The sequence below is a fragment of the Photinus pyralis genome, unplaced genomic scaffold, assembly GCF_008802855.1.
Source record: "Photinus pyralis isolate 1611_PpyrPB1 unplaced genomic scaffold, Ppyr1.3 Ppyr1.4_LG1, whole genome shotgun sequence".
Taxonomy (NCBI): Eukaryota; Metazoa; Arthropoda; class Insecta; order Coleoptera; family Lampyridae; genus Photinus; species Photinus pyralis.
Genome location: NW_022170249.1, coordinates 26,120,979 through 26,144,595, shown reverse-complemented (window position 1 = coordinate 26,144,595; position 23,617 = coordinate 26,120,979). Strand labels below are relative to the sequence as shown.

At 36.1% G+C, this 23,617-nt stretch overlaps 4 protein-coding genes across 4 annotated transcripts; all 4 read right to left on the bottom strand.

Annotated features, from left to right (window-relative positions):
• Positions 1 to 15: 15 nt before the first annotated feature.
• On the bottom strand, positions 16 to 5,960 carry LOC116159206 (elongation factor 2). The gene is made up of 11 exons (XM_031472153.1): positions 5,802 to 5,960; positions 5,241 to 5,455; positions 4,884 to 5,077; positions 4,428 to 4,636; positions 2,447 to 2,706; positions 1,641 to 2,284; positions 1,303 to 1,592; positions 1,047 to 1,256; positions 809 to 991; positions 500 to 757; positions 16 to 305 (listed from the first exon to the last, which is right to left on the bottom strand). The coding sequence occupies exons 1-11, from the start codon at positions 5,802 to 5,804 to the stop codon at positions 237 to 239; spliced, it is 2,535 nt and encodes an 844-aa protein (XP_031328013.1). The 5' UTR covers positions 5,805 to 5,960; the 3' UTR covers positions 16 to 236.
• Positions 5,961 to 8,672: 2,712 nt separating this feature from the next.
• On the bottom strand, positions 8,673 to 12,505 carry LOC116159208. Its single transcript, XM_031472156.1, has 3 exons — positions 11,414 to 12,505; positions 10,023 to 10,139; positions 8,673 to 8,852 (listed from the first exon to the last, which is right to left on the bottom strand). Exons 1-3 carry the CDS (start codon positions 12,365 to 12,367, stop codon positions 8,706 to 8,708), a joined length of 1,218 nt encoding a protein of 405 aa, XP_031328016.1. The 5' UTR covers positions 12,368 to 12,505; the 3' UTR covers positions 8,673 to 8,705.
• A 1,467-nt stretch (positions 12,506 to 13,972) lies between these two features.
• Positions 13,973 to 18,829, bottom strand: LOC116159207 (cactin). Its single transcript, XM_031472155.1, has 10 exons — positions 18,654 to 18,829; positions 18,309 to 18,599; positions 18,021 to 18,258; positions 17,795 to 17,969; positions 17,063 to 17,491; positions 16,953 to 17,014; positions 16,747 to 16,904; positions 16,477 to 16,696; positions 14,258 to 14,557; positions 13,973 to 14,208 (listed from the first exon to the last, which is right to left on the bottom strand). Exons 1-10 carry the CDS (start codon positions 18,665 to 18,667, stop codon positions 14,020 to 14,022), a joined length of 2,076 nt encoding a protein of 691 aa, XP_031328015.1. The 5' UTR covers positions 18,668 to 18,829; the 3' UTR covers positions 13,973 to 14,019.
• A 2,399-nt stretch (positions 18,830 to 21,228) lies between these two features.
• Positions 21,229 to 22,359, bottom strand: LOC116159210 (cyclin-dependent kinases regulatory subunit-like). The gene is made up of 3 exons (XM_031472158.1): positions 22,181 to 22,359; positions 21,518 to 21,645; positions 21,229 to 21,467 (listed from the first exon to the last, which is right to left on the bottom strand). The coding sequence occupies exons 1-3, from the start codon at positions 22,255 to 22,257 to the stop codon at positions 21,406 to 21,408; spliced, it is 267 nt and encodes an 88-aa protein (XP_031328018.1). The 5' UTR covers positions 22,258 to 22,359; the 3' UTR covers positions 21,229 to 21,405.
• Positions 22,360 to 23,617: the final 1,258 nt, after the last annotated feature.

Below are 23,617 nucleotides of genomic sequence, written 5' to 3'. Positions count from 1 at the left end.
AAAAATAAAACAAGCTCCCGTCAATAGAACTTTACTTGCAATGGAATAACTGTACAATGCACTTCATTAAACCGGATTAGCAATTTTTACAATTTGGAACTTGTACCGCTGTTAACATCCGACATCTTCCTATCCGGTTCCGACCAATTTGAATTAAAAAAAAATTAATATCAACTTATTTAAATTACAACTTAGTACTTGTAAAATATTTATTTGTACAGCTCTAACTTTGCAGCTTACAATTTGTCCAAGTATTGAGCAAGATCTGGAAGTCCATCTTTCAGACCCTTTCGTTTTCTAATATCCTAAAATAGAACAACTAGTCAGTATACAGAGTTACAAGGTTTAGAAATGTCAAGCCCGTTGTTATTATATGAATCCACACATAATAAGACACAGACTTATTAATTTACCACAAACTGCGAATGCTAATTTATTTAAAATGAAGTAGCACTGTCGGTTGTGGACAAAATTGTGAGTAGAGTGGTTGATTACTTACTTGGACAATTGTGTAAGTTTTGCTGGATGGTTCCGTTGGGTCACCTGGGAAGATTTGCCAGTGATCGAATACACACTGTGGGAAAGCTTGACCGCCCGTATTCGAACGTAAATCGGCAGTGAAACCAAACGATTCGTTTACTGGTAGATATGCCTTAACTACAAACATGGGTGTTCCTGCTACTTGAGCTTCCTCAAAGACATGACCACGTCTTCTATTCAACACACCGTAAATACCACCTACTGCAACTTCAGGGCACTATAAGATAAGCTGCATTAAGAAAACAAAAAATTAAAGTATGAGACAAACCTGAATTTCACATTGGTAAACTGGCTCCATAATTCTGGGAGCCGCTGTGAGCAAACAAGCGTACAAGCATCTACGTGTTGTAGGAATAATTTGACCACCTCCCCTATGGATAGCGTCAGCATGGAGTGTAACGTCAAAGATGTTAAAACGAACCCCGCGCAAGTTTTCTTCTGCAAGCACACCCTAAAAATGTAAACAATGAAAACCTTGACAAATTCCATCCGGTTATCCCCGGTACCTCCTTCGCTGCCCATTGGAAGCCAGCAACAACGGAATCTTTGATTTCATTGAGATACTGCACACCTTTCGTGCAGTCCACAAGGATGTTGGGACCGGTACCGTCAGGTCCGAAACACCAGATTTTACGTGCTTCTGTAACATCGTAATCGTATTTCTCACTTAAGTAACGAGCACGAACTTTGAAGTCATCCCGAGGGTTGACATCACCCTAAATTAAAACTATTAGCAATAGAAAATACGGCGTGGAATATTACATTGTCAATATCCTCCGCTAATCCATCAGGCATGGGACAAGCTTTCATAAACAAACGATTATGCTTATTTGGCGACTTTGAAAGACACATTTGATTGGATTCTTCACTCACACTTTCACGGTACGATACGACTGGGTCAGACTTCTTAAGTGGAATACACGCATGATCCTCTTCTAAATCTTTCAGGCAAATTTCCAAGTGCAATTCGCCGGCACCGGCGATGATGTGTTCTCCAGATTCCTCAATAATACATTGAACCATAGGATCGGATTTGGCGAGACGTTTAAGACCTGTTAACAAACATTCGTAATCGGACACTAGAACAAATTAAAACAAACCTTCTACTAATTTGGGTAAATCGGCCGGATTCTTGGGTTCTACGGCTACACGCACAACAGGAGAAACACTGAATTTCATGACCTTCATGTTGTGGGCATCTTTGAAAGTTGTAATGGTGCCAGTTTTCACTAAGAATTGATCTACACCAACCAAACCGCAAATATTGCCAGAGGGTACGTCTTCGATGGCTTCAACGTAACGGCCCATCATAAGGATGGTTCTTTGGATAGCTTTCTCGTACAAGTCTTCTTTCTTTCCTGGGGTGTAATTTGGACCCATGATGCGAGCTTTTTGGCCAGTAGCTACTTTGCCCGAAAATACACGTCCGAATGCGTAGAAACGTCCTTTATCAGAAGTCGGTACCATTTTTGACACGTACATCATAAGGGGACCATTGGGATCGCAATTCTTAACAGCAAGAGCCGCCTCATCATCATGAGGACCTTCGTATAACATTTCCATACGATATTTCTGTGCCACTACCGGTGATGGAAGATGGATGGCAATCATTTGAAGTAAAGCTTCACCAGCGGGAAGCCACGTACGCATAACAACCTTTAATAATGGCTTTCCATCCTTATCCTTGTCTTCGTGCTTCAGTACAACACCAAGCTTGGAAAGCAGCTGTTCGGTTTCTTCTTTCCTATGAAAATTGTAATTAGCGCTTGCTGGCAGAAGAACCACTACATTCTATTATTAAATGACGTTCAGCAAACAAATCTTCAACAAATTTACTTTCAGAACAGGTCTGTGTTTTATCTCATCACCAATTAACCCAAATCGAAACGAACCGAAGAACACTTACTTGTAGTTCATGATGCAGTCGAAAATTTTGTAGATGGGATCCAAAACGTACATGCAGAACGAACGCTTGTTATCGGCTTCCTTTTGCTTGGCCCACTTCTTTGTCTTGGGGCTGAAGAAGTTTTCTCCCCACAAACGGTTCATTAGTTTAACGACATCGATCTTGAATTTCTCAGAGTACATTTCGGCAAACTGCTTCAGAGTAAATGCCCAACCGTGCAGACCGGAACCGAACCCTACCGAACCCTTGCTGGGGTCCACCTGTTCAATTGAAGAAAAAGTTATTTGCTTTACTATTCCTTTTAAATTATTTAGAAAATTAGATTTTAAAAAAAGTGTACTGTTTACAAATGTAGAATTTGAATCCCCACGTTAATTTTCCGTGCTTCAACAACAACAAAGTTCTGTTTTTCGTCCTTTTCTTCATAAAAGCTGTATAATGAAAGGAGGGGCTGTGGCTGTCTCGATTTTTGAGTATATTCTTACAGTTGACTTTATAGGTTTTTTCCGTAACTTGTTTATTTAAATTTTTCGAAATTTGAATAAAGAGAAAAAAAGACGTAATCTCAAAATGTGAAAATTCAAAATGGCGCACATAAGAAAAACTAAAGTTGCCATGTGTTTCTCAGTCATCTTGAAAGTTATTAAAAACAGGATGCCATATTTGAAATCTCCATTAAAAAGTGTCCGAATAATGTGTTAATTAGAAATGGGTACTACGATTAGGTTATCATAAAAAAATTAAAAACTAAAATCAGACATTTTCGTTTTTTTGCGATAACTTCAAAACTATTAAAGATAATTCAAATTTCTTTTCAGATTCTTATTCAGCACGGAAATTTGCAACTTTGCCCCCATTTAACCAACTTTCTATCTCTTAAGATAAGTAAGATCCCCATAGTGGCACTCGAAAAATGGACACGGTGTATACTCCAAAGGGTAGAACTTTTTTTAGTTTTACTTAGCGTAGTACCAGCAATACATTCTTGCTTACTTTTTGAACTCCCTTCTCGGCCAGCCAGTTTTCAAAAATTTTGTACTCCTTGTACTTTACTTTCGATTTTACAGGCAGTAAATTTAACGTCGCTTCATTGGCAATCTCTTGGATCTCTGGTGGGGTACAAGAGACGTGTTTGTCATCCGTATTCATCATAACTGCCGCAAAATGGAATTATGACCAAATAATTAAAAGTTTGAAGTTTGAAAATACAGGAATCAGGTTAGCCAACGTGAAAATAAATGAACTGTGTCTATTACCAACATACACTGAATGATAGTTTAAAATTACCTAACAACGCCTAAAGGCAATATTTATAATTTGTATAATTTATTATTTAAAATAAAGTCGAAATAGAAAAAATAGTATAAAGCACACGTGTCATTTGTCTACTTGGCGCACTCGGCTTTTGCCACATTCGCCGCTACCTACCTCGTGTGACAATCTTCGTCAAATGACACTTGTACTTTAATATACTATATCAATTCGTGCTTACATAATACATTTGGAGTATCAGTTTGTGGGTCAACAGCTGACATTGAAAAACCTGTACTTAACACAAAAATTATGACCACATATTTGCGCTAGGTATATAACATGAAAATAATAAAACCAAAATTTGAATTTTTGAAAAAAATTATCCAGCCTTGTAGACAGATATAAATTCAATATTTTCCAATAGATAACAAAATTCGAGTTTGCAAAAAAAAACTCTTAAATTAATACTTGATCTCACTATTCCATTTTGAATCGTGAGCTTCTTAAAATTGATAGAATTGAAATTATATCACTTGCAATTTTATTTGTGGCTCGTAAATAAACAACTTTTGGCAGTTTTAGATTACTTCTACATGAACGAAAATTGCCAAGTGTTGCATTGCAAGAGACCTTAATCTTCAGTACCTATTTTGTTCAACAAAAGATTCCACTTCTACCAAAAAATGTTGTAAACAGTACATGGAAGTAGCAAGCAATAAGTACTTACACGAACTTCACCCATTGGTCCACTGTCATCTGAATACGTGGCAATGATTACGTTAACATTTTCTACAATACGTTGGAAAGTTTGATACAACTCTTCGGCTTCCAGTTGCAATTCAAGAAGAGCACGATCCATTTTGTTCATGAACAGAATAGGCTTAATACGTTCGGCGATGGCCTGACGTAACACGGTTTCAGTTTGTACACAGACACCTACAACAAATTAAGTAAAACATCCGCTCACTACTTTATTAAGTAAATGTTCTAAAAACGTCGAAGCGTATTACAACCAGACATAAAGATAGAGGTCGTGTAACAGCGTTAAAACGGTCTTAGAATTATATTCTTCCATTGCACTCCCGACATCAACAGGGCTCAATTGGAACATTTAAAAAATGTACCAATGTGAGCTATGAAGCGGAACGTATGTGCAGGAAGATCGAAAAGTAGCAAGAATTACCTGACACACAATCCACGACCACTAAAGCACCATCGGTGACACGGAGTGCAGCCGTTACTTCAGAAGAGAAATCGACGTGTCCAGGTGAGTCAATTAAATTAATTAAGAAACCCTTTTCCTCCTTTTCCCGTTGATCTGGGTTGGTAATGAAAACTAAATCCTTATCGTCCAACTCGAAGTACATAGAGATGGCCCTAAAAAGAAAAATATAATGAGACTACATCGTGGTAAGATCGAAGGTAATATCAGGTTTTAACTTCAGTTGGCCGTTCTTATATTCTTCAATTATTATCGGTCTTTGTTGAACAATCATCATTTCAGAAAGCTAGAACGACAGTTGTTAAATGTGGCACTTACGTTGATTTAATTGTAATGCAACGTTCCTGTTCGTCCTTCCGCGTATCGGTGAAACGAGTTTCACCTGCCTTGGCACCGGCAATAATACCGGCTTTGGACACTAGGGAGTCTGTTAAGGTCGATTTGCCGTGATCAACGTGAGCAATGACGGACATGTTACGGATGTTCCGTTTTTTGTCCATCATGCCACGGATTTCGTCTACTGTAAAATTAACCTACAAACAAACGAATTATTAAACGACAAAGTACATTATTACAAACCATTATAATTTATGTGTATGACACTGGTACAGCATGTGTTAACACACTTTTTAGCAAATTATAAAGCAAATCAAATTGTAACGCCGTTGTGGGAATGTCACTAGGACAAGAGACGATTGAATGGAAAAATCAAAGGGCGCTTAGCATTTACAGCTTTCAATATTACACACTGTTGTGCAATAACGAGTTTCCGTTATTTTTACAAAAAAAATCGTGTTTTTGAAAAAATAACGGGCTAAAAGTCTCAATGGATGTGGGATGAACGAGATTGAATAAATAAAATTATGTTAAATCACTTACCATGTTGGATGTTTTAAGATTTTCACACAGAGATGCAACACTAAAACGCCAACTATGGCGTACTCCCCACAAAGAGGAAGAAGAGAGACGGTTCGCGAAAAGGAACGTGAAAGGCAAACGTATGCCACGCAGACGTCATGTGCAAGCGAGACAATTTCAGCGCATGTCTTTTAGAACCATCGTGATCAAAATCTATACAAATGCAGGCTTTCTATACACTACGTTTTTAATACAAATCAATAATTTTATTGTACTCCAGTTTCTATAACGCAAATTACATAGCACCGTTTTTTAACCGAAATCTTTCATTACATACAAATACTACAAATATTAAATGTCAATGCAATTTGTGTTGTGTGTTGCCAACTATGTATAGTCCCAGTTTTGGTTTGGTAAGCCAAAGCAACTCATTTTTGATCGCCCGTTATTCACTTTGGCTCTTCGGTCGGTCGGTCAGTCGGTCAGTTGGCTGTAAAGATTTCTTAAGTATAACTTCCCAAGGAATCACCGTAGAATGCTCGGGTTTGAAACATGTTAGCTTTTTGTCACAATTCCTCGCAAGCAGATTATATTTCAGCACTAATAAAACCTTGATTCGTCGAACAAAAACGCGCTTAAAGTAGCTCGACGCATCCAGTAGGTACTTTACCAACTTGTGTTCACTACTAGCCTATGATGACATGATTATTAACCTTTTGTTGCACTTGTAAACTTGGCTTTCTCGGCAGCTTTTCAAAGTGGTTAATAATCAGGACAGGTCATTAGTAACTAGTACCTACTCAATAATAAGAACTGTCACGCTGTCACTGTTAGAGATCACAATCCAAAATTTCGCTCAATAAACGTTTAGACAGATTTCCTAAAATGAATAATTACCACCATCTTTCATTTCCAGAAAAATTGCTCACTTAAAATTGTCACATTTTGAAAAGATTCAAACGAAATTGCCCTTTGAAAATACAGGGTGGACATTTGAAAACGAAACAGGGCCTATTTTGGGAACCTCAAAACATTTACGAAAAAATCCTCGGACCCGTCAATTTTTGATTCAAGGGGGAACCATTTTTTTTGCTAGTTTCGCCCTCCTAAGGGCAAAGCCCTAGCGGGGGTGACAAGTGCTCCCAAAATTTTAAATCGAATGGGGGGGTCGAGTGATACCTTATTTTGAAGGTATTTTTATGTGGATTACAACCCTTAAGTTTTAAATCGCTACTAATTTGCCTAGCCGATACAGACTTCTAATAAAAGTTAAAAACGTGTCAACATTTTCTTATGAAAAAAATGCTTGTAAATGAATTAGTTAAATAACAAAAATTAATACAACAGTAAATACAAAAAATGTTGTTCTCCTACATTCTGAACCGTACTTTTTGTTGGTTTTTTTCTTTTTAATACCTGTAGGTGGGTATGCCAATTCTGCAACGGAAATCTTGGTTATTGTTGAGAGCGTTACTATAGCAACATTTTGAAGTTTAATAGTGCTTGTCAATTGTTGTTGTCAAATAATAGTACTGACAAATACAAACCTGTCGCTATTGGGCTGATTCAAATCCCAGAATATTTCGTGAGGTGCATACACAACGTCCCGAAAAATTGAAAGTTTGGGCTGGCATTTTTGGTAACCATATCGTAGGCCCCTTCTTTTTACCTGGCAATCTAACAGGAGAGGTGTACTTGAAGTTATTAGAAAATACGATTCATCCAGCATTAGTGGAGATACTAGAAAATAACGAGTACTTGGAAAATCGTATAGTAACAAGATGGTGCGCCACCCCACTATGCTGCAAGGGTTCGTCAATATTTGGACTAAACGTTTCCAGGACAATGGATTGGAAGAAGAGGAGCTATTGAATGGCCTCCTCGTTCCCCGGACTTAAGTCTGTTAGATTTTTTTTATGGGGACATTTAAAAACTGAAATTTATGCTAGTCAGCCAACGTCGCTAGAGAACTTGCGACAAAGAATAATTGATGAATGTCGTCAAATCACCCCAGAAGTTTTGCAAAATGTACGGGAAAGGTTTGAACAAAACCTGTATTATTGTATGGAAGTCGAAGGCCAACATTTCCAACATTTACTTGATTGATTTTAGCTTTAAGCACTTAAAATAAAACTGATTTAAATCTTAAGAGTTATAATCTACATAAAAATACCTTCAAAATAAGGTATCACTCGACCCCCCATTCGATTTAAAATTTTGGGGGCACTTGTCACCCCGGCTATGGCTTTGCCCCCAGGAGGGCGAAACTAGCAAAAAAATGGTTCCCCCTTGGATCAAAAATTGACGGGTCCGAGGATTTTTTCGTAAATGTTTTGAGGTCCCCAAAATAGGCTCTGTTTCGTTTTCAAATGGCCACCCTGTATGTGAATGATAGAACAAAATCCAGCCTGATTGACTTTTATGTACTTTCCACGTACTTGATTGACATGTAAAACTAATAAACAAGATATTATGTAAAACGGTTCACTATCGTAACAATGTAATCTGTTAATTTAGATGACTTCAATCACTAGTATAGTAGTGAAAAAAATAATATATAAACATTTTAACATTAAAATTGCTGCAGCTGATTACAGGAGTCGAGTGCTTTAATTAACTACCTATGTTTTGAGTGACAATATCTGAACCCTCAAAATTAAAACATACACTTTGGTACTATAACGTGCCCCAAACTGCCTCTAAGGTGACGGTACCTAATCGAACTACTGGTATGGATTCTCTGGGTGTTGTTAGAATTATTATTGCATAAGGTTATTCTTATTATAACAATACGATAAAATAACGATTAAAAATTGTTAGTTTTAATAAATAAATAAAATCTTTAATTTAAAAATTTATTAAGTAAATACTTTTTGTTTTTTAACTGTACAAAGTCTCAGGTTTGGTGGGCGCAATAGATAAATACTATTTAAAATGGAAGGCCTCATTTAAGGAACAAAAAAATGAGTTCTCACTCACCGCGGTCTTGGAATTGTTGCAGCTACGTTGATGCACTGTAAGTCGGTCAGGTAAAAACGTTCGGCCGCAAGAGTCGCAAGGAACTAGGGAAGCCTGAAAAATAGAAATACTTTAGGTATATGCAAAATTACAAAAGCCACTCAGTTTTACCACCAAAAGATGCTTTTTGTTGCTTCATCCATCATTTGCATAACACTAATACAGTAGAACGGTATGACGCGTCCTATGTACTGTTGTATGCCAAAGGGAAATAATTAAATTGAAATTGAAATTGAAACCACAAAACCAAAAAAATGTTAATTTTGTATTTATTAGGTAAATGTAGGTACAATTATGATATATGGGTATAGATACTTTGTTTTAATTTTAAAGTACACAATGTGACAATAGATGGGTGGATGGACAGACGAACATTTATTTTCTTGCAGGGGATTTGTAGACATATAGTTTTCATGTGTTACATGGTGCTTGAAACGAAAATTGTATTATTCTATTTCAAAGTATACCCACTCAATATGCTTACATAACGAAATTGGAAAGGAATGCCTGATTTGATTCGGAAACTTGAAAATTTCTTTCTAAATATACACCTCTCCACTGTGTAAATACTAGTAAGTTTCAGATAAACAACATTGATTTTTTACCTTGAAACCTTGAACTACACAATTAGCTTCATGACATGCGACATGCATTCGCCCCTTTTCTATCGATAGGTATACATTTGATTTTATCGTTATAATTACAATAGTTACTATATAGGCGCTATATCGACAGTACCTAAATCAAATAATTTCTTTTTCGTTACAGTGATGATTCCACCACTTTGAACTACGTATATTTTATTTGCCTATGCAGCTAACGTCTATTGAACAATAGTACTTACTTATTATTCCAACTTATGCTCTGATTATCGACAACAACTATCATTTTAGGTTTTATAAGGAGTGTCATGTGCGAAAAAATTGGCCCTGCTTACAAACAAAGCGCAAGTTATTACTCTACGCACCAATTACTGAACTGTATATTAATGGACTATATAGATGTTTATGTAATGATCAATTTTGTAAAATTTCGAAATAATTTCAAATTTATCTTAGAGGCATTCTATATAAAAAATAGACGTTCATTTGAGTTATAGGTAACATCACTGTATATGTAGGTATAATATATATACAATGATAACATCCAATATTCAATGGTATCCTCTATGTTAAATATAAGTTTAAGGTTTAAGTAAAAATGAAGTTTAAAAATATCTCTTACTTGGCACGATTCCCATGCACGTTGATTCCATTGCTCACTGTTCATAGGTATGTCGGGTTTTTTCGGTAGATTCATGCGTTGATTGGCCGGTAAAGTCATGTTTTCTCTTTGCCATTTCTAAAAGTAAAATAAAATTTGCGTGTGTAGGGCGATAATGTTGTAGGTATGGCAAGCGAAAAAATAAAAATAAACCAAATTACTACTCCATTGATTATGATGCGGGTCCGTGAAATTAAAAGTAGAGGTCTATGGTTCCGGTAATAATGTTGTAATCGTTTTGTGCTATTTTTATTTCATCATACAAATGTTGTGTTCTTGTAGTTTTCGACTTTAAGAAGGCGCGATACTATGGTTGTACTGGTATGTGCAGAGCGAAAATAATAAAAATCAAAACCCTATCTACATATATCGATTCCCAGAGATTCTATAAAGAGAATGCAACTGTTGGTCTGCAGAAAGCTTAGGTAATATATTTTGAGTCGAATCTGGGTCGATACTGGGTTCCGAAATCCTGGGTGGAAATTTTGTAAGTGTATAGAAAGGGATGACTTTTAACGGTGAATGGGATAGATTCCCAAGAGATTTGTTCAGCGATTTTATGGAGTTCCCCGTAGGAATCACCAAATCCACCAATTATGTTTTCTAAATTCCATTCCAAAAACCCGTAAAAAATTCTACCAGACACTTTTACTGTAGTTTTTGTTTCTCCAGAATTTCTTAGCGATCGCTGAAAATGTTTAATAGGTATTTTCCAAAATGTGGAGCAAGTTCTGAAGAACAACCGGAGAATCGCTCATGAATCAATAAAAATTTTGCGAACAATGTTGTTGGAACTGACTTATATATTGATAATGTCAAAACGAGTACTCTCTAGAAAAGGTGAGAAAATGGAACATCTGACAAATTGTAGTCAAGAGTGGTCTCGAATTTTCGGGAAAAACTAAGAAATGCATAAAGCTCAAAGTATTGGGACACAGACAGACTCTGACAGTAAAGAAGCGATTAAATTTTGGTCTTTGTGGCCCGTGGGGCCCTGACAGCATAAACGCATGTTCGCTGCACGTTTACGATTTCTACGACAGCACGACGTACAGACTGATGTACAAATGCGTAAAGGGGATATCGTTTGTATAAGTACAAAAGTAAATAATCTCCAAATACGGATTTCATAAATATGCATTTGCGCGAATGATTCATGGCTGGGTAGGTGTTGTATACTACTATATTTAGACAACGGCTGTCCATTATTGATTGCGCAAGTAGGTACCCGCTTCGAGTCAAATGTGAAACAAAACAATATTGATTATGAATTTATACAACATATGAACATAATATAGGTAAATGTTTAAGCGGGTTAGTTAAACAGTGAAAGCTAATTCGTTTTGCCTTACCTCTAGACACCGGGGCTCATGTAACGGCAACGAAGCTGTTCCAAATTCTCTACCACAAATATAACACATTAACGTCTTAGGTCCTTTTACACCAGACGCCGGTTTCGAATTAATTTTTGCGCGTTCACTTCCGGTCTTCTTCCTCGGCACCGGTTCAACTTTTTGTACTTTACTCTCACTTTGCTTGGATTTGTATTTGATTGCGACCGGCTTTTGGACAGTAGATTTCGTCAAAATTTTTATATTTTCATTCGGTTTTGGTGGAGATTTGGAAGTAGCAACTGGATGGCTGTGAAAACGTTCCGGTTGATCTGGCCTTCCGCAAGTCGTGCAAGGTTGAGGAAGTTTCATGGTCTTATTATAATCATTCGTACGAACAATTCTCATTAGCTTTTGGGACGCGTCGTTTTCCGTTTTTTTAGTAACGCCATTACTTCTGGGAGATTTAGTTATGTTCCTAATCGGCACTATCAAATTTTGCACTTTTTTCGGTCCGGCCGTATGCGATTTGCATTTTTTATTCATCTCGCAACTTGTTTTAGAACGTGGCGGCTCGACGTCGACGATTTTTTTCACTATGCAATTGGGTAAACTGAGGGGACGATCTGTTAATGGACCTTCGTTGGGGAGTTTGATTACCGTTAGTGGTGCACGGCAAAGGTTTGTTATACATAAAAACTCCTTTCTTATTAAGGACATATCAATTTTGTTTATGAACTTTATGTCTAAAATTTGAGGTTTTTCTAATGTTGCGGTTAAAGGACGTTCGTCCTCCTGTTCCTCTTGATCATTCTTATTTTCCTTATTTTTGGGAGGTCTAGGTTTTATCTGAAGCTTTAAATTCGAATTTTTCTTTACCATGTTTCCCTCGTTTCGAACAGATATTGGCGGCGAAATATTAATTTCAGACATATACACTTTTATAGGAGGTAGGTTACGTCGTTTTTTCTTCATCGATACACACCCCGTTTTTGCACTGGCACTATAGGGAAACTGGAAAGTTATTGCGATTTTTAAAAGTAGCAATCACCCAACGCTTTTCCGCTCTCGACAACGCGCGCGGGCGGACTGGACTAGCGCGCGTGGGAATTTTTAAGATTTAAACAGGTGCCATGCCAATGACAACGATGACAACAAAGTTTTAAATGCGTACAACTGGTACTACTAAAGAACTTAGGTAATCAAAAATTCTTTTTTTGAACTGCATTTAAGTGTAACAATGATAAGTAGGTATAGTATCAATCAATAGATACATATATGTGAGCACAGTCCGGTTAAAATAAACATTTCAAATAACAAACATTCCGACATAGCTAAATTTTGGTAGAGACGTTGGATACACCAATAAAAATATAGGACCAACAGTCCTCATAGATCTCATGTGTGCCAAAAAGTTATTCATGGTCAAAGGTAAAAATTTTCGATTTTTAGTGCACTTTCACTTTCAAAAAATAAAAAGTGCACTTTTGCGCTCTTGATGTCTGTCTGAGTCACAAAGGCTCCGGAACTCCACCACTTAAGTTAACGAATTTTTTTTTATTTTTCTCGAAAAGGGTAAGTTTTATATCAGTTAGGTAATCTGTGGTTTTATTAAACATATAGCTCAGACAAAATTAAAATACTTTCTTTCGAGCTATACATTCTACATAATATACCTAAAAGGCTAAATTTATGTTTATTATACGGTCCATTTAAAAAAAACAAGCGAGTGTGCTTCAACTTTCAACATTAGAATATTGTGAATTTCTGAGGTTCCCTTTTCCACATATGATAGCTGATAGCACTAAAAGCCAAACAGAACGCGCTTTTTTGAAATTAGTTTTAATTTTAAGAACTTGAGAAATATCCGCTACACAAACACGTGCTGACCCCTTCACACGGCGCGATTTGCAGCGCCACTAGTAGCGGGCAGCGATTTTCAGAAACGCCACCATGCAAGGTAAGACAAGTTTGTTGTGTGGAAAGAATACGTACCTACAGCGGCCGTCGTTCTTTAAAAAAATGGCTAGTTTGAGGACGGCGTTCATCTCGATGCATTGAAGCGACAGCTATTTTCGGTTTCACAGGTGACACCTGCTGGTGTCTGGCGAAACATCTCACACTCGGTAGCGCGACTTAGCAGATGCACCCGCGACACAGTAACGCTGCAAAGGCGCGCCCCACAATCACGTACCCTGCTACTTCGCCTCGCTTCAAAAACGCCTTGTGAGAAGAGGCTCTTAGGAAGAAGACAAATTCATTTATATTGCAAGATTATTAATGCACAAAATTCGGAAAATATTAGAACCTGAAAAAAGCATTTAGTACAGATCAGGACAGAAAAGTATCTTACAAAAGAACAGTCTCAGTTTGCATTGTGAAGTAGACAAAGATTCCAAAGAAGTCCACAAGAATGTTCACTAAATAAATATCCTGATGGTAGAAGCTTGGGCACCTCACAACTCAAGTAAACGTCTTTAGTTCCAGTGATGTAGGCCGAGGGTGTCACAAAGCTAAATATTAACAGAACCCAAGAGTAGATAATCGGTCATTCAGCATAAATATAAATAGAAATAATTGTTACGATTGTAGCTTTTTATTTTTTATAAACATCCTATAAATTACATTTATCTTCTATATCTATACCGCTTGAAGTGGAACCATAATTGAAAGATATTATTATGAAATTGACACCGAAATCCTCTTTTGTAAGAATACTCCCATTCACGATTAACTATCTTAAAAGCAATATCCTCATACGGTGGTCCAGCATGGAACCGAAGTATAGCAAATTCTCTGTTGTCTGCACATGGAGTCTGTAACATAACACTTAAAGATTGTGATACAATAATAAAAGATACATACCAAAAAATACTCAGGAGTACTGCCCTTATCAATAAGATCGGGATAGAAAATATTAAACTTATAGCCCTGCACTATTTTAGGCGGAGGGTTATCCATATCGTAGTGAGTTTGATTATACTTATTCCACTCGAAACCTGTATGCACTCTGTTGAAGTAGCGAGGTTTCCGGGGGCGATATTTATCTGACCACAGATAAACTTGATTGTCCAAAGCGGCCTCGACCGAAAATTGAGCTTCATCTTCGCCCATACCTTTCCTGGCTTCTCGTTGTAACATAATATCTTCTTTGGTTAGTACATTCTAAAATGACAAGTGTTAATCAGAAATCAATGTCTCTGGTGAATTTACGTGACTGCGTTAAATTAAAAAAACACAATTAGGGAGATTTACATATTAAGTCTTTCAAGAACATGAATTCGTCATTATTTCTTTATTGCGCATGTGAACGCCACCATTAAAAACCCAAAATAAATGAGTCGTCCTCGTCAAGCAGACAGACATATTTATTTCACATTCTAAAGGCCAAAGAAAATATTCGAAATCATTGTTTGAGTAAAGTACTGTAAAAACTCATACCGTAACGTACCTGTAATGCCACCTTCCTTAACTTAGGCATTAACACTACTATGCGTTAACAAAAACAGACTTCTCTCTATCTACCCATCTATGGGTGCAGAAATGTAAAAATACCTGGATTATACATAGTAGCCTTCGCTTTTTGGACGCCAAGTTGTATGTATAATAGTGGTATTGTTTATACACGGTGTCCATTTTTCGAGTGCCACTATGGGGATCTCACTTATCTTAAGAGATAGAAAGTTGGTTAAATGGGGGCAAAGTTGCAAATTTCCGTGCTGAATAAGAATCTGAAAAGAAATTTGAAATATCTTCAATACTTTTGAAGATATCACAAAAAAACGAAAATTTCTGATTTTCGTTTTTAATTTTTTTATGATAAACTAGTCGTAGTAGACATTTCTAATTAGCACATTATTCGGACACTTTTTAATGGAGATTTCAAATATGGCATCCTGTTTTTAATTACGTTCAAGATGACGGAGAAACACGTGGCAACTTTAGTTTTTCTTATGGGCGCCATATTGAATTTTGACATTTTGGGATTACGTCTTTTTTTCTCTTTACAACGATATATCACACATGGTGGTTCAGTATCACATTTTTCCTAAAAATACAATTTTTCATTTTTTGAGAAGAGTGCTTTGGAAAAACAAAACGTTCTTTTGTTGTCAACAAAAGTTTGACAGTTTGATCCATGTCTGGTTGCAGCGTTGTCAGAGAAGTAGAAATTAGATTTTCATCTCAACTGGTTGCCAAATTGCCTGCTCATTTTAATTGGGTCTATCACCATATTGCTGTCTACATCTTTTAAAAGAACCACATTCGCCCAAGTTTTTATGCAGCAAAGAAAAATACCTCAAACTAGGTTGTTGCCCCTCTGGATAACGCTGCAAGTATGTTGCAGCAGTCATGTGGGCATTTCGATGAGAAGTGTAGTAAATTTGGATCATACCTATCTCTTTGATCTGCACTTGAAAAAGGCATTTTCGCAATACAACTAGCATAAACCTAAATGACACTACATGAAATAAGTCAACCTTTTGTTCACAACAAAAGAACGTTTTGTTTTTCCAAAGCACTCTTCTCAAAAAATTAAAAATTGTATTTTTAGGAAAAATGTGATACTGAACCACCATGTGTGATATATCGTTGTAAAGAGAAAAAAAGACGTAATCTCAAAATGTGAAAATTCAAAATGGCGCCCATAAGAAAAACTAAAGTTGCCACGTGTTTCTCCGTCATCTGGAGAGTTATTAAAAACAGGATGCCATATTTGAAATCTCCATTAAAAAGTGTCCGAATAATGTGTTAATTAGAAATGTCTACTACGATTAGTTTATCATAAAAAAAATAAAAACGAAAATCAGAAATTTTTGTTTTTTTGAGATATCTTCAAAACTATTGGATATATTTAAAATGTCTTTTCAGATTCTTATTCAGCGCGAAAATTGGCAACTTTGCCCCCATTTAACCAACTTTCTGTCTCTTAAGATAAGTGAGATCCCCATAGTGGCACTCGAAAAATGGACACCGTGTATATTTGTCATAGTGTGTCCAAATAAAGTCATTATTATTATTATCATTATAAAAGGATCTAGTATAGTATGATCTTCGCCGACACAAACACAGTTTGCACTTACATCAACCTTCTTTCCGGAGTTGGAAACCTGAGCTCTGGCGAATTCTAATCTCTTCAAATCATCCTCCTCACTAACAACAATTGTACCCGGTTCCAAACGGTCACACGACAGAAATTTAGGACTGTATCCTCCGTTTGTGTAAGATGCAAAGCATTCATTTAGTAACACAGTTTCGGCGTTCTCTTCGTCTTCTTCTTCTCCGTCTTGTTCTTCTGGTTGTCTGCAATTTAAAAGAATGAGAAATACACATTGTAAGCGAAATAAACTTACTCCTCGCGATCACTTTCCTCCACCTCTTCCTCCTGCTCCTTACTACAACTTGGTTCCGGTTCTTCTTCGATCTTTATCGAAGCAACATCTTCAGAATCCTCGTTAGTTTCAACAGTATCAACGTTCGAAGCTGCAACTGCTTGTTCTGCTTTCAAAACCTGCACAATATTGTAAAAGATACTTCGTGTGAAACTCAAAGAACTTACTTGAAGTTTACGTCTGAGATTATCTTGATGCCGATCTCGTAATCTCGCCCTTGCCATATGCGCTATAATGTTTATATTAAGGTGAGCAAACCAAATAAGAAATCTCTCACCTTTCAGCTGTGACGAAAGCGATTCCCAGTAACCGATATCAATGCCGTCTGTCTTCCCGTGTATTTTCTTGTCAATTTGTATTTGCAAATTTATTAACTGAGAAGTGGTTTTGCCCTTAAACACTTGCGTGACGTCGGAAGCAACTGATTGGTGAATGCCTTCTCGTCGGCTTATTCCAGTGTCAAAGTCATTTTCTTGCTGTAATTTCCGCAACTTTTGAAGTTCATCTTCGACGATTACAGTGATATCATTCCAATAATCCAAATTTTTACCCCGCTCCAGTTCTTGATACACTTTGATGTCTTCAATCAGATCTTCTAAATCCTTAATGTGAAGACCGTTAAGATAAGTGTACGGTTCATGCATTTCTACGGCGTCGACCTCCTCTTCTGCGCTTATGTACTTTGCCAGTAGATCAATTGGTTTAGCTAAAATAAGATCCTTTGTATCATTAATATTTTTAAATTATGCAATTAGGGTTGTGGCTAAGAGATAAAACGATGAGACGAGTGATTTCTGAAATAATCAAAATTTGTAGGTACAAGAGATAGCGCTGCAAAAGATTCATCATTACAGTGATATTATACGGGCAGTAGCGACAATAGAGTTTCTAAATTCTTCGTTTTAAAAGGTTATTTTGGTTGCCTAAAATTAGGAGCACTTACAAAGATTTTGTCATTTAAAAGTAGACATACAGCCCTCATACAGAAAAAATTGGCGATTGTATTTACCTCTCCCGTCTTGTATTCTAATATGCGAGCGTAACCTAGCCTGTTCTAAATGGAACTTATCTTCCTGCCTTTCCCATTCCTCAAACTGTGCGGCCTCTTTACTTCTTTGCAACCTTTGCATTTCTTCTTCCCTATTCTGTCTCTCCTGTTCACGTTCGAGACGTCTCTTTTTAACCTACAACAAACAAAATAATTGCTGCCTTAGATATAAAGCTATGACACAAACCTTTTCTAGTTCTCTTTTATTTTCATCTTGCTTGTATTTATTTCGTGTCTCTAATTCCTCCGAACTAACGCCAACCAAACCTTCCTTCGCCATTTTCTTGCTCCATACAAACGTCGACAACAAATTAGCGTCACCGAAGGGATTGTCCGCGTTTGTGTAATGCAGATACTCGTTATCCCACCCCATTAATTCCTTTCTTTTACGTTCCTTTGCTTCCTTTTTAAGTAATCTCCGTAATCTAAAATTGTGTTTACACTTAGCTGACCTAAACAATTGAACACTTACTACCTTTTCTCTTCGGGTGTTTCGGTGGCTTTCAGAAACTCCTTTTGTCGTTTACGCTCCTCCACATGCTTAATCCTTTCATTTTTTAGTTTTTCCAACAGCTTTAATGAATTGTCAGAATCTGAGCTATCAGTAGAGTCGCTTGATGAGTCTCTACGAGATTTGCGCTTTACTTTCTTGGAATTCTGGTCACAATTAGAAGAGGAAGAGGAAGAATGTTTATGTTTGCCACTGGATTTATGATGGTCTTTGTAATTAGATTTTGATGACCTTCTGGGACTAATACTGAGAGACCTAACAGAATTAATGTCATTACTGCTCGTTTAATCTATCATTTAATAATCTTACCGATGTCGAGGCATTACCAGGAATAGTTAAAGAATAAAATACAAATATAAACACAACTAGGACTAGAGAAACGTAAAACTATAACCTAACCTATATTATCCCACGAATCGTGGCTCAGCTCAGGTTAAATAAAATCGGTGTGTAATGCTTCGTTAATATACAGCGTCTGAAATACGTTAGCACGCTCGTCATTCAACAATCAAGTGACATTCATCGGATTTTTAGCTTGTATGTAAGATAAGTTTAAGATAATCACTCTGTACATATACTGACCAAACGTGTCCTCTATTGGTGAGGATATGAACTACTGTTATGATAATACTTCCATGGAAACCACTCAGATTTCAGTATTTTGAAAGGGATTGAATTACATTTGTAGAGATTATCCTGTTCAAATATACTATAAAATAGGAGCAACCACTAAGTTAACGTTTCATGATCAATCATACCCTCGAAGACCATACCAATCGCTTTACAAAGAAAATGGCTGACGAAATCATCGAGCAGGATTTGAAAAACAATACAGAACTGATCCGATTGTTACAGTCCGATAGACAATCCGAATCCAATCCAAGCTGTTTTTCAAATTGCAAAATAGAAAATTGCCAATGGACCTCGGAAGAAACGAATTACCTATTGCAGTTACTTTCAAATGATGATCTTTTTCCACAATTAAAAATAGAAAACGACGAAACGTATCTGACATTATCTAAATTAATGAGAATTAGTGGTTTTACAAAATCTCAATTGGAAATCAAATCGTTTTGTTTAAAGTTGAAAGAAAAATACAAGTCGGCACAACTTTCCGATGAGCTAATGTTGAAACTGAGTCCTCTGCTGTGCGAAGAAACAGAAATGATATTTATAGAAGACCGTGACTACAAATCGTCCAACTACCAAAATTGTAACTCGACGAAGAGAAACATTTGGTCACATCAAGAAACAGATTGCATTATCGAAGTCCTTGAAAAGTATGGAATGCCTAATCGTACAAATTTAAGGAAGTTTTGCTCAGTAGCGGTAGAGTATCTTAAAGAACACGGTTTCTTGAGAAGTGAAGAACAAACTCAAGTAAAAATCAAACGCTTAAAAGCGCTTTACAATCAAGTGATTCGCAAAACATTAAAGGCAGAAGAATTTCCTTTTTTTGATCGAATCAAATCTGTAATGTATACGCAGGAGGGAGGCACGAAAACCGAAACTGAAGATTGTTTTGTCACTGACGAACAAACGAAATGCGATGATAATGCTAACACGGAGTATGACATATTATCCACAAGAAAAGTCAGGCAAATATGGACAAATAAAGAAACTCGTACACTCTTAAAGTTTATCGAAGATAACAATATAGTAACTGGCAAACAATTACGACGAATAATGAGTAAGGCGGTCAAGTACTTAGCAAATTACGGTTTTTGCAGATCGCCTACGCAAATTTTAGTGAGGTGGAAGAATACGAAAGCATTGTACTGGTCTACTCTTCGGAAACAGCTTCCTCATCCTGATAGGGAGTGTGCCTTCTTTTACCAGTTACACAATATTTTAAATAAGGATGATTGCAGCTACACAACGATGCTGGATAGTGCAGATGAAGAAAATGCAACTTGTAGCGGTGAAGAAAATTTCTCTTCAAAGGGTGACAGCAGTGCAGAAAGAATTGTGATTGCCAGTGTTAACGCCAATTCCCAACATATTGTTAAAAATCTAACTAAACCTGTCTCTCAACAGTTTCACATTCAGGTTAATGAAGTCGATTTCGCTTTAGATAATGAAGATAGGACTGCAATGCCTAGTCCCAAACGTACGTGCACTGAAAAAATACAGTCGACATTTAGTGGTTGTGCAACTTGTGGACATCTAGACCCAGTTGATCATTATTGTGTCTCATTAGCTCATAGTATAAAACAATTAGATTCTAGAAAGCAAGCTAAATTAAAAATAGAAATTCAAAAATTAATGTACAAAGCCGAATTTGATCCTGATTTTTAACATTGTAGATTTAGGAAATAATGTTTTATTTCTAAATTCTTCCTGTTTAGTATATCCCAAAAAAAATTTAATATAGGTACTACAACAACATCCCAAAATACACCTACATTCACTTGTTTGAGCACTTGTTTTTCTACATGTGTTGTAATCGAAAAGTATTGCATTATTTTCTGGGTATTGATAAATATCAACATATGGCACTAGAATAATCGATATCTTAAAAACTTCTTTAAGATATCGACCTTTCAAGACATTGCTTCCCGCCTCACTGCTCAGCAGCGCTGCAATGTTGCCTAATGTGAAGGAACACTACAATTGTAAATAACCATATAATTAATAAGGAAAATGCATTTAATTGTTATAAGTGAAAGATACCATTTTCAATTAAATAAGTTTGCCCTATTGCCACCGGCATCATTATAGCTCTCAAGATCCCCATGAAGAAGTAAAAAAATCAAGCAATTTTTCATCAGGTTAGTAGATTATGTAGGTATTTATAAAAATTGAAATGTTTGTGTTGCTGTGATTAATACATTGACACAGCAGTTACAACCAGCATAATAAAATCATGTAAAAAATAAGACAATTACAAAACGAGATAATTTACTCACGCTAACCTAAATAAGTCTTTTCTAAACAAGAAAGTAGTTCTGCAATAACATTAAAACAGTAATATTCCTGAACAAAGTCAGCACCGAAAATGGTAAATGTATAAAAACAATATAAACATATTTATTTACAAAATTAATAACGAAACATCCATTTATTTATTTTCACCATTTGGATAGGAAGTTATTGGCCTTTTAAATAGTAGTATTTGAGGTTCTGAAAAAAGTTATTTAGTAAAAGGTGGGATTTTGTAAGAAGTAAGTTACCTGGTGAATGGATCATGTAATGAACCCACCCTTTACTTTGTTGTACTCCAATACCTCGCCATTCCTTCTCAGACATTAGATGAGTTTTCGGTACGAGTTTTAAAAGTTCCTTGGGTAAAACCACATGCCTAAAATAAAGGTATTTTGTATAAAAAAGCACAAAAACAAACATTTTTAAAATGTAACTCAGGTTGAAAAATGAAAAAGACATTTCACTCGAGATTTATAGCTATTTTTGATTTAACAAAAATATGACTATGTCATAATGATTCGTTATGCTTGATGAAATGCCCTTCATAATTCTTCGTCTTCTACTACACAGCCATGTCTAAATTCGAGTAGTTTTATCCATTAAACTCGGCAACCAGTACCAAGTAAAATACACATAAATTTCAACACACATGCGTGTGCTTCTGTACAAAAAAGTTTGTTGGTCTCGAAGCTTCAAATAAGCGGAGTACCTCTGTCCCATGTTTAGTGATATAAGTATTTCTAAGTGCATTTCTCTCACTTCTCTCCACAACTTTACACATTTACAAAAAATTTAACACTGAAAGGAAGATGAGAGTTGCAGAGTTTATCAATTTGTTGAAAAACGAGTTAAGATGTTTAGGTTGGATTGACATTGACCACACAAAAAATGTGAAACTGACAATTACCTACCTATACTCGTGTGTATCATCGTAATATTTTTCCGAATAGTAAATTTTATTTGCGAGGTCTTCTAATTTGTCATTCATTATCCTAAATTATTCAAATAATTACACAAAAGCACAATAACGGTTATTCTGCAAAAGCGTGAAGCCACTAACAAAAGTTTAATTTTTTAAATGAGGCGCAGGCGCATGCGATTTATATTTAATTTTATTTAAAGACAGGTTCACAGAATAAGACCTTCACAGAACAGAAACATAAATGGCGCTAAATTGTCACTGATTACAGCGTTTCCCGCGGTTGTACGGAGAACTATTTATCGCAGACTCAAATATTTTTTTGCAAAACCTGTAATTTTGCTCGTTACAGGAAATATTTTTACCGTCGATTTTATACGTACACAGGTTTTCCACATGTCAATTTTGACTTTTGAAAGATTTAAAATATGACCAAGTTATGTGACCATAAAAAGTGTTGTGTGTCGGATTGTAACAATAAAATATCAAAAAGGCATCGTTTCCCACATTTTGAAACAGCTTGTTTTGTGCTTGAAACGCGAAGAGGGTTGAAATGTGCTGTTATTTCTTTCCTATTTATGCAAGGTAGGTAACAGGTACAAATTGACGCAGAATTATTACCAACTGTACCTATAGGCGCAAAAGGGTGTAGACTTGAGTTTTATATTTATATAGATGTAGATACTTATATTGTAATTCGTTTTAGATAATTCAACAACTTCCACCCTCGCTTCTCAACTAACCAGTAAGCACCAGGATCAAGTTAACATTTGTTGCCAAAAACTTGTGTGACAATTTGCTGAAACGGTTTTATCACCTCTTGGAACAAAAAATTTAGTTCTAAAGATATTTTTTGACAAAAATATGTAGTCCAAACAGCAATTAAAACCAAATATTTCGTAGGGCAACTCGTTACGTAAGGATCTTTTTGCAAGGTGTTAACTTCTACAAAGCGTAAGTTGCACTTACTTCTGAGTTTTATATGTAATTTGTAAACATGTAATTTAAGATGTCTGTGTTAAATAATGTAATGTGATTGTATCTAAATATACTTGCAATTTAACAACTGTGTATTCTTTATCTATATTTGTGATTTAGATCGAATTGGGGAAATTACTTCATGGATTTAGAAGCTGGTCACCAGATGGCGCTACTCTGATTTTGATGCATAGTACACCCACCAGGGTCCGCCAAAATACCATACAAATTTGTAACATTGCTGTTTCTATTCTGAGAAGGCCGTATTCTGTGGACAGGTTTACTGAAATTGATTACAGGTCCATACTATTGGATAGAGCATTAATTCGTACCAAACCACTATGCGTGTGCGTGAAAAGTCATATAAATATTTTCGAATTATTATTACATTATGCACATAGGTCACATAGGCTAACATGTCTGCCTAAAACATGTTATTCGTTGACCAAGG

Bases quoted from the DNA above. Each gene is read 5' to 3' on its own strand.
- LOC116159206 (XM_031472153.1), bottom strand. The intron at 2,285-2,446 runs GTAAGTGTTCTT...CAATTTTCATAG, and splicing joins GACTGCATCATGAACTACAA to GAAAGAAGAAACCGAACAGC. The intron at 1,257-1,302 runs GTAATATTCCAC...GTTTTAATTTAG, and splicing joins TAGCGGAGGATATTGACAAT to GGTGATGTCAACCCTCGGGA.
- LOC116159208 (XM_031472156.1), bottom strand. From the start codon at position 12,367: ATGAAGAAAAAACGACGTAACCTACCTCCTATAAAAGTGTATATGTCT. The intron at 10,140-11,413 runs GTAAGGCAAAAC...TTTTACTTTTAG, and splicing joins ATGAGCCCCGGTGTCTAGAG to AAATGGCAAAGAGAAAACAT. The intron at 8,853-10,022 runs GTAAGAGATATT...TCTATTTTTCAG, and splicing joins GTGCATGGGAATCGTGCCAA to GCTTCCCTAGTTCCTTGCGA.
- LOC116159207 (XM_031472155.1), bottom strand. The intron at 18,259-18,308 runs GTAGTAAGTGTT...ACACAATTTTAG, and splicing joins GAAACACCCGAAGAGAAAAG to ATTACGGAGATTACTTAAAA. The intron at 16,697-16,746 runs GTAAGTTTATTT...TTTAAATTGCAG, and splicing joins GAGGAAAGTGATCGCGAGGA to ACAACCAGAAGAACAAGACG.
- LOC116159210 (XM_031472158.1), bottom strand. From the start codon at position 22,257: ATGAATGACAAATTAGAAGACCTCGCAAATAAAATTTACTATTCGGAA. The intron at 21,646-22,180 runs GTAGGTAATTGT...CCTTTATTTTAG, and splicing joins GATGATACACACGAGTATAG to GCATGTGGTTTTACCCAAGG. The intron at 21,468-21,517 runs GTAACTTACTTC...AACTTTTTTCAG, and splicing joins TTACATGATCCATTCACCAG to AACCTCAAATACTACTATTT.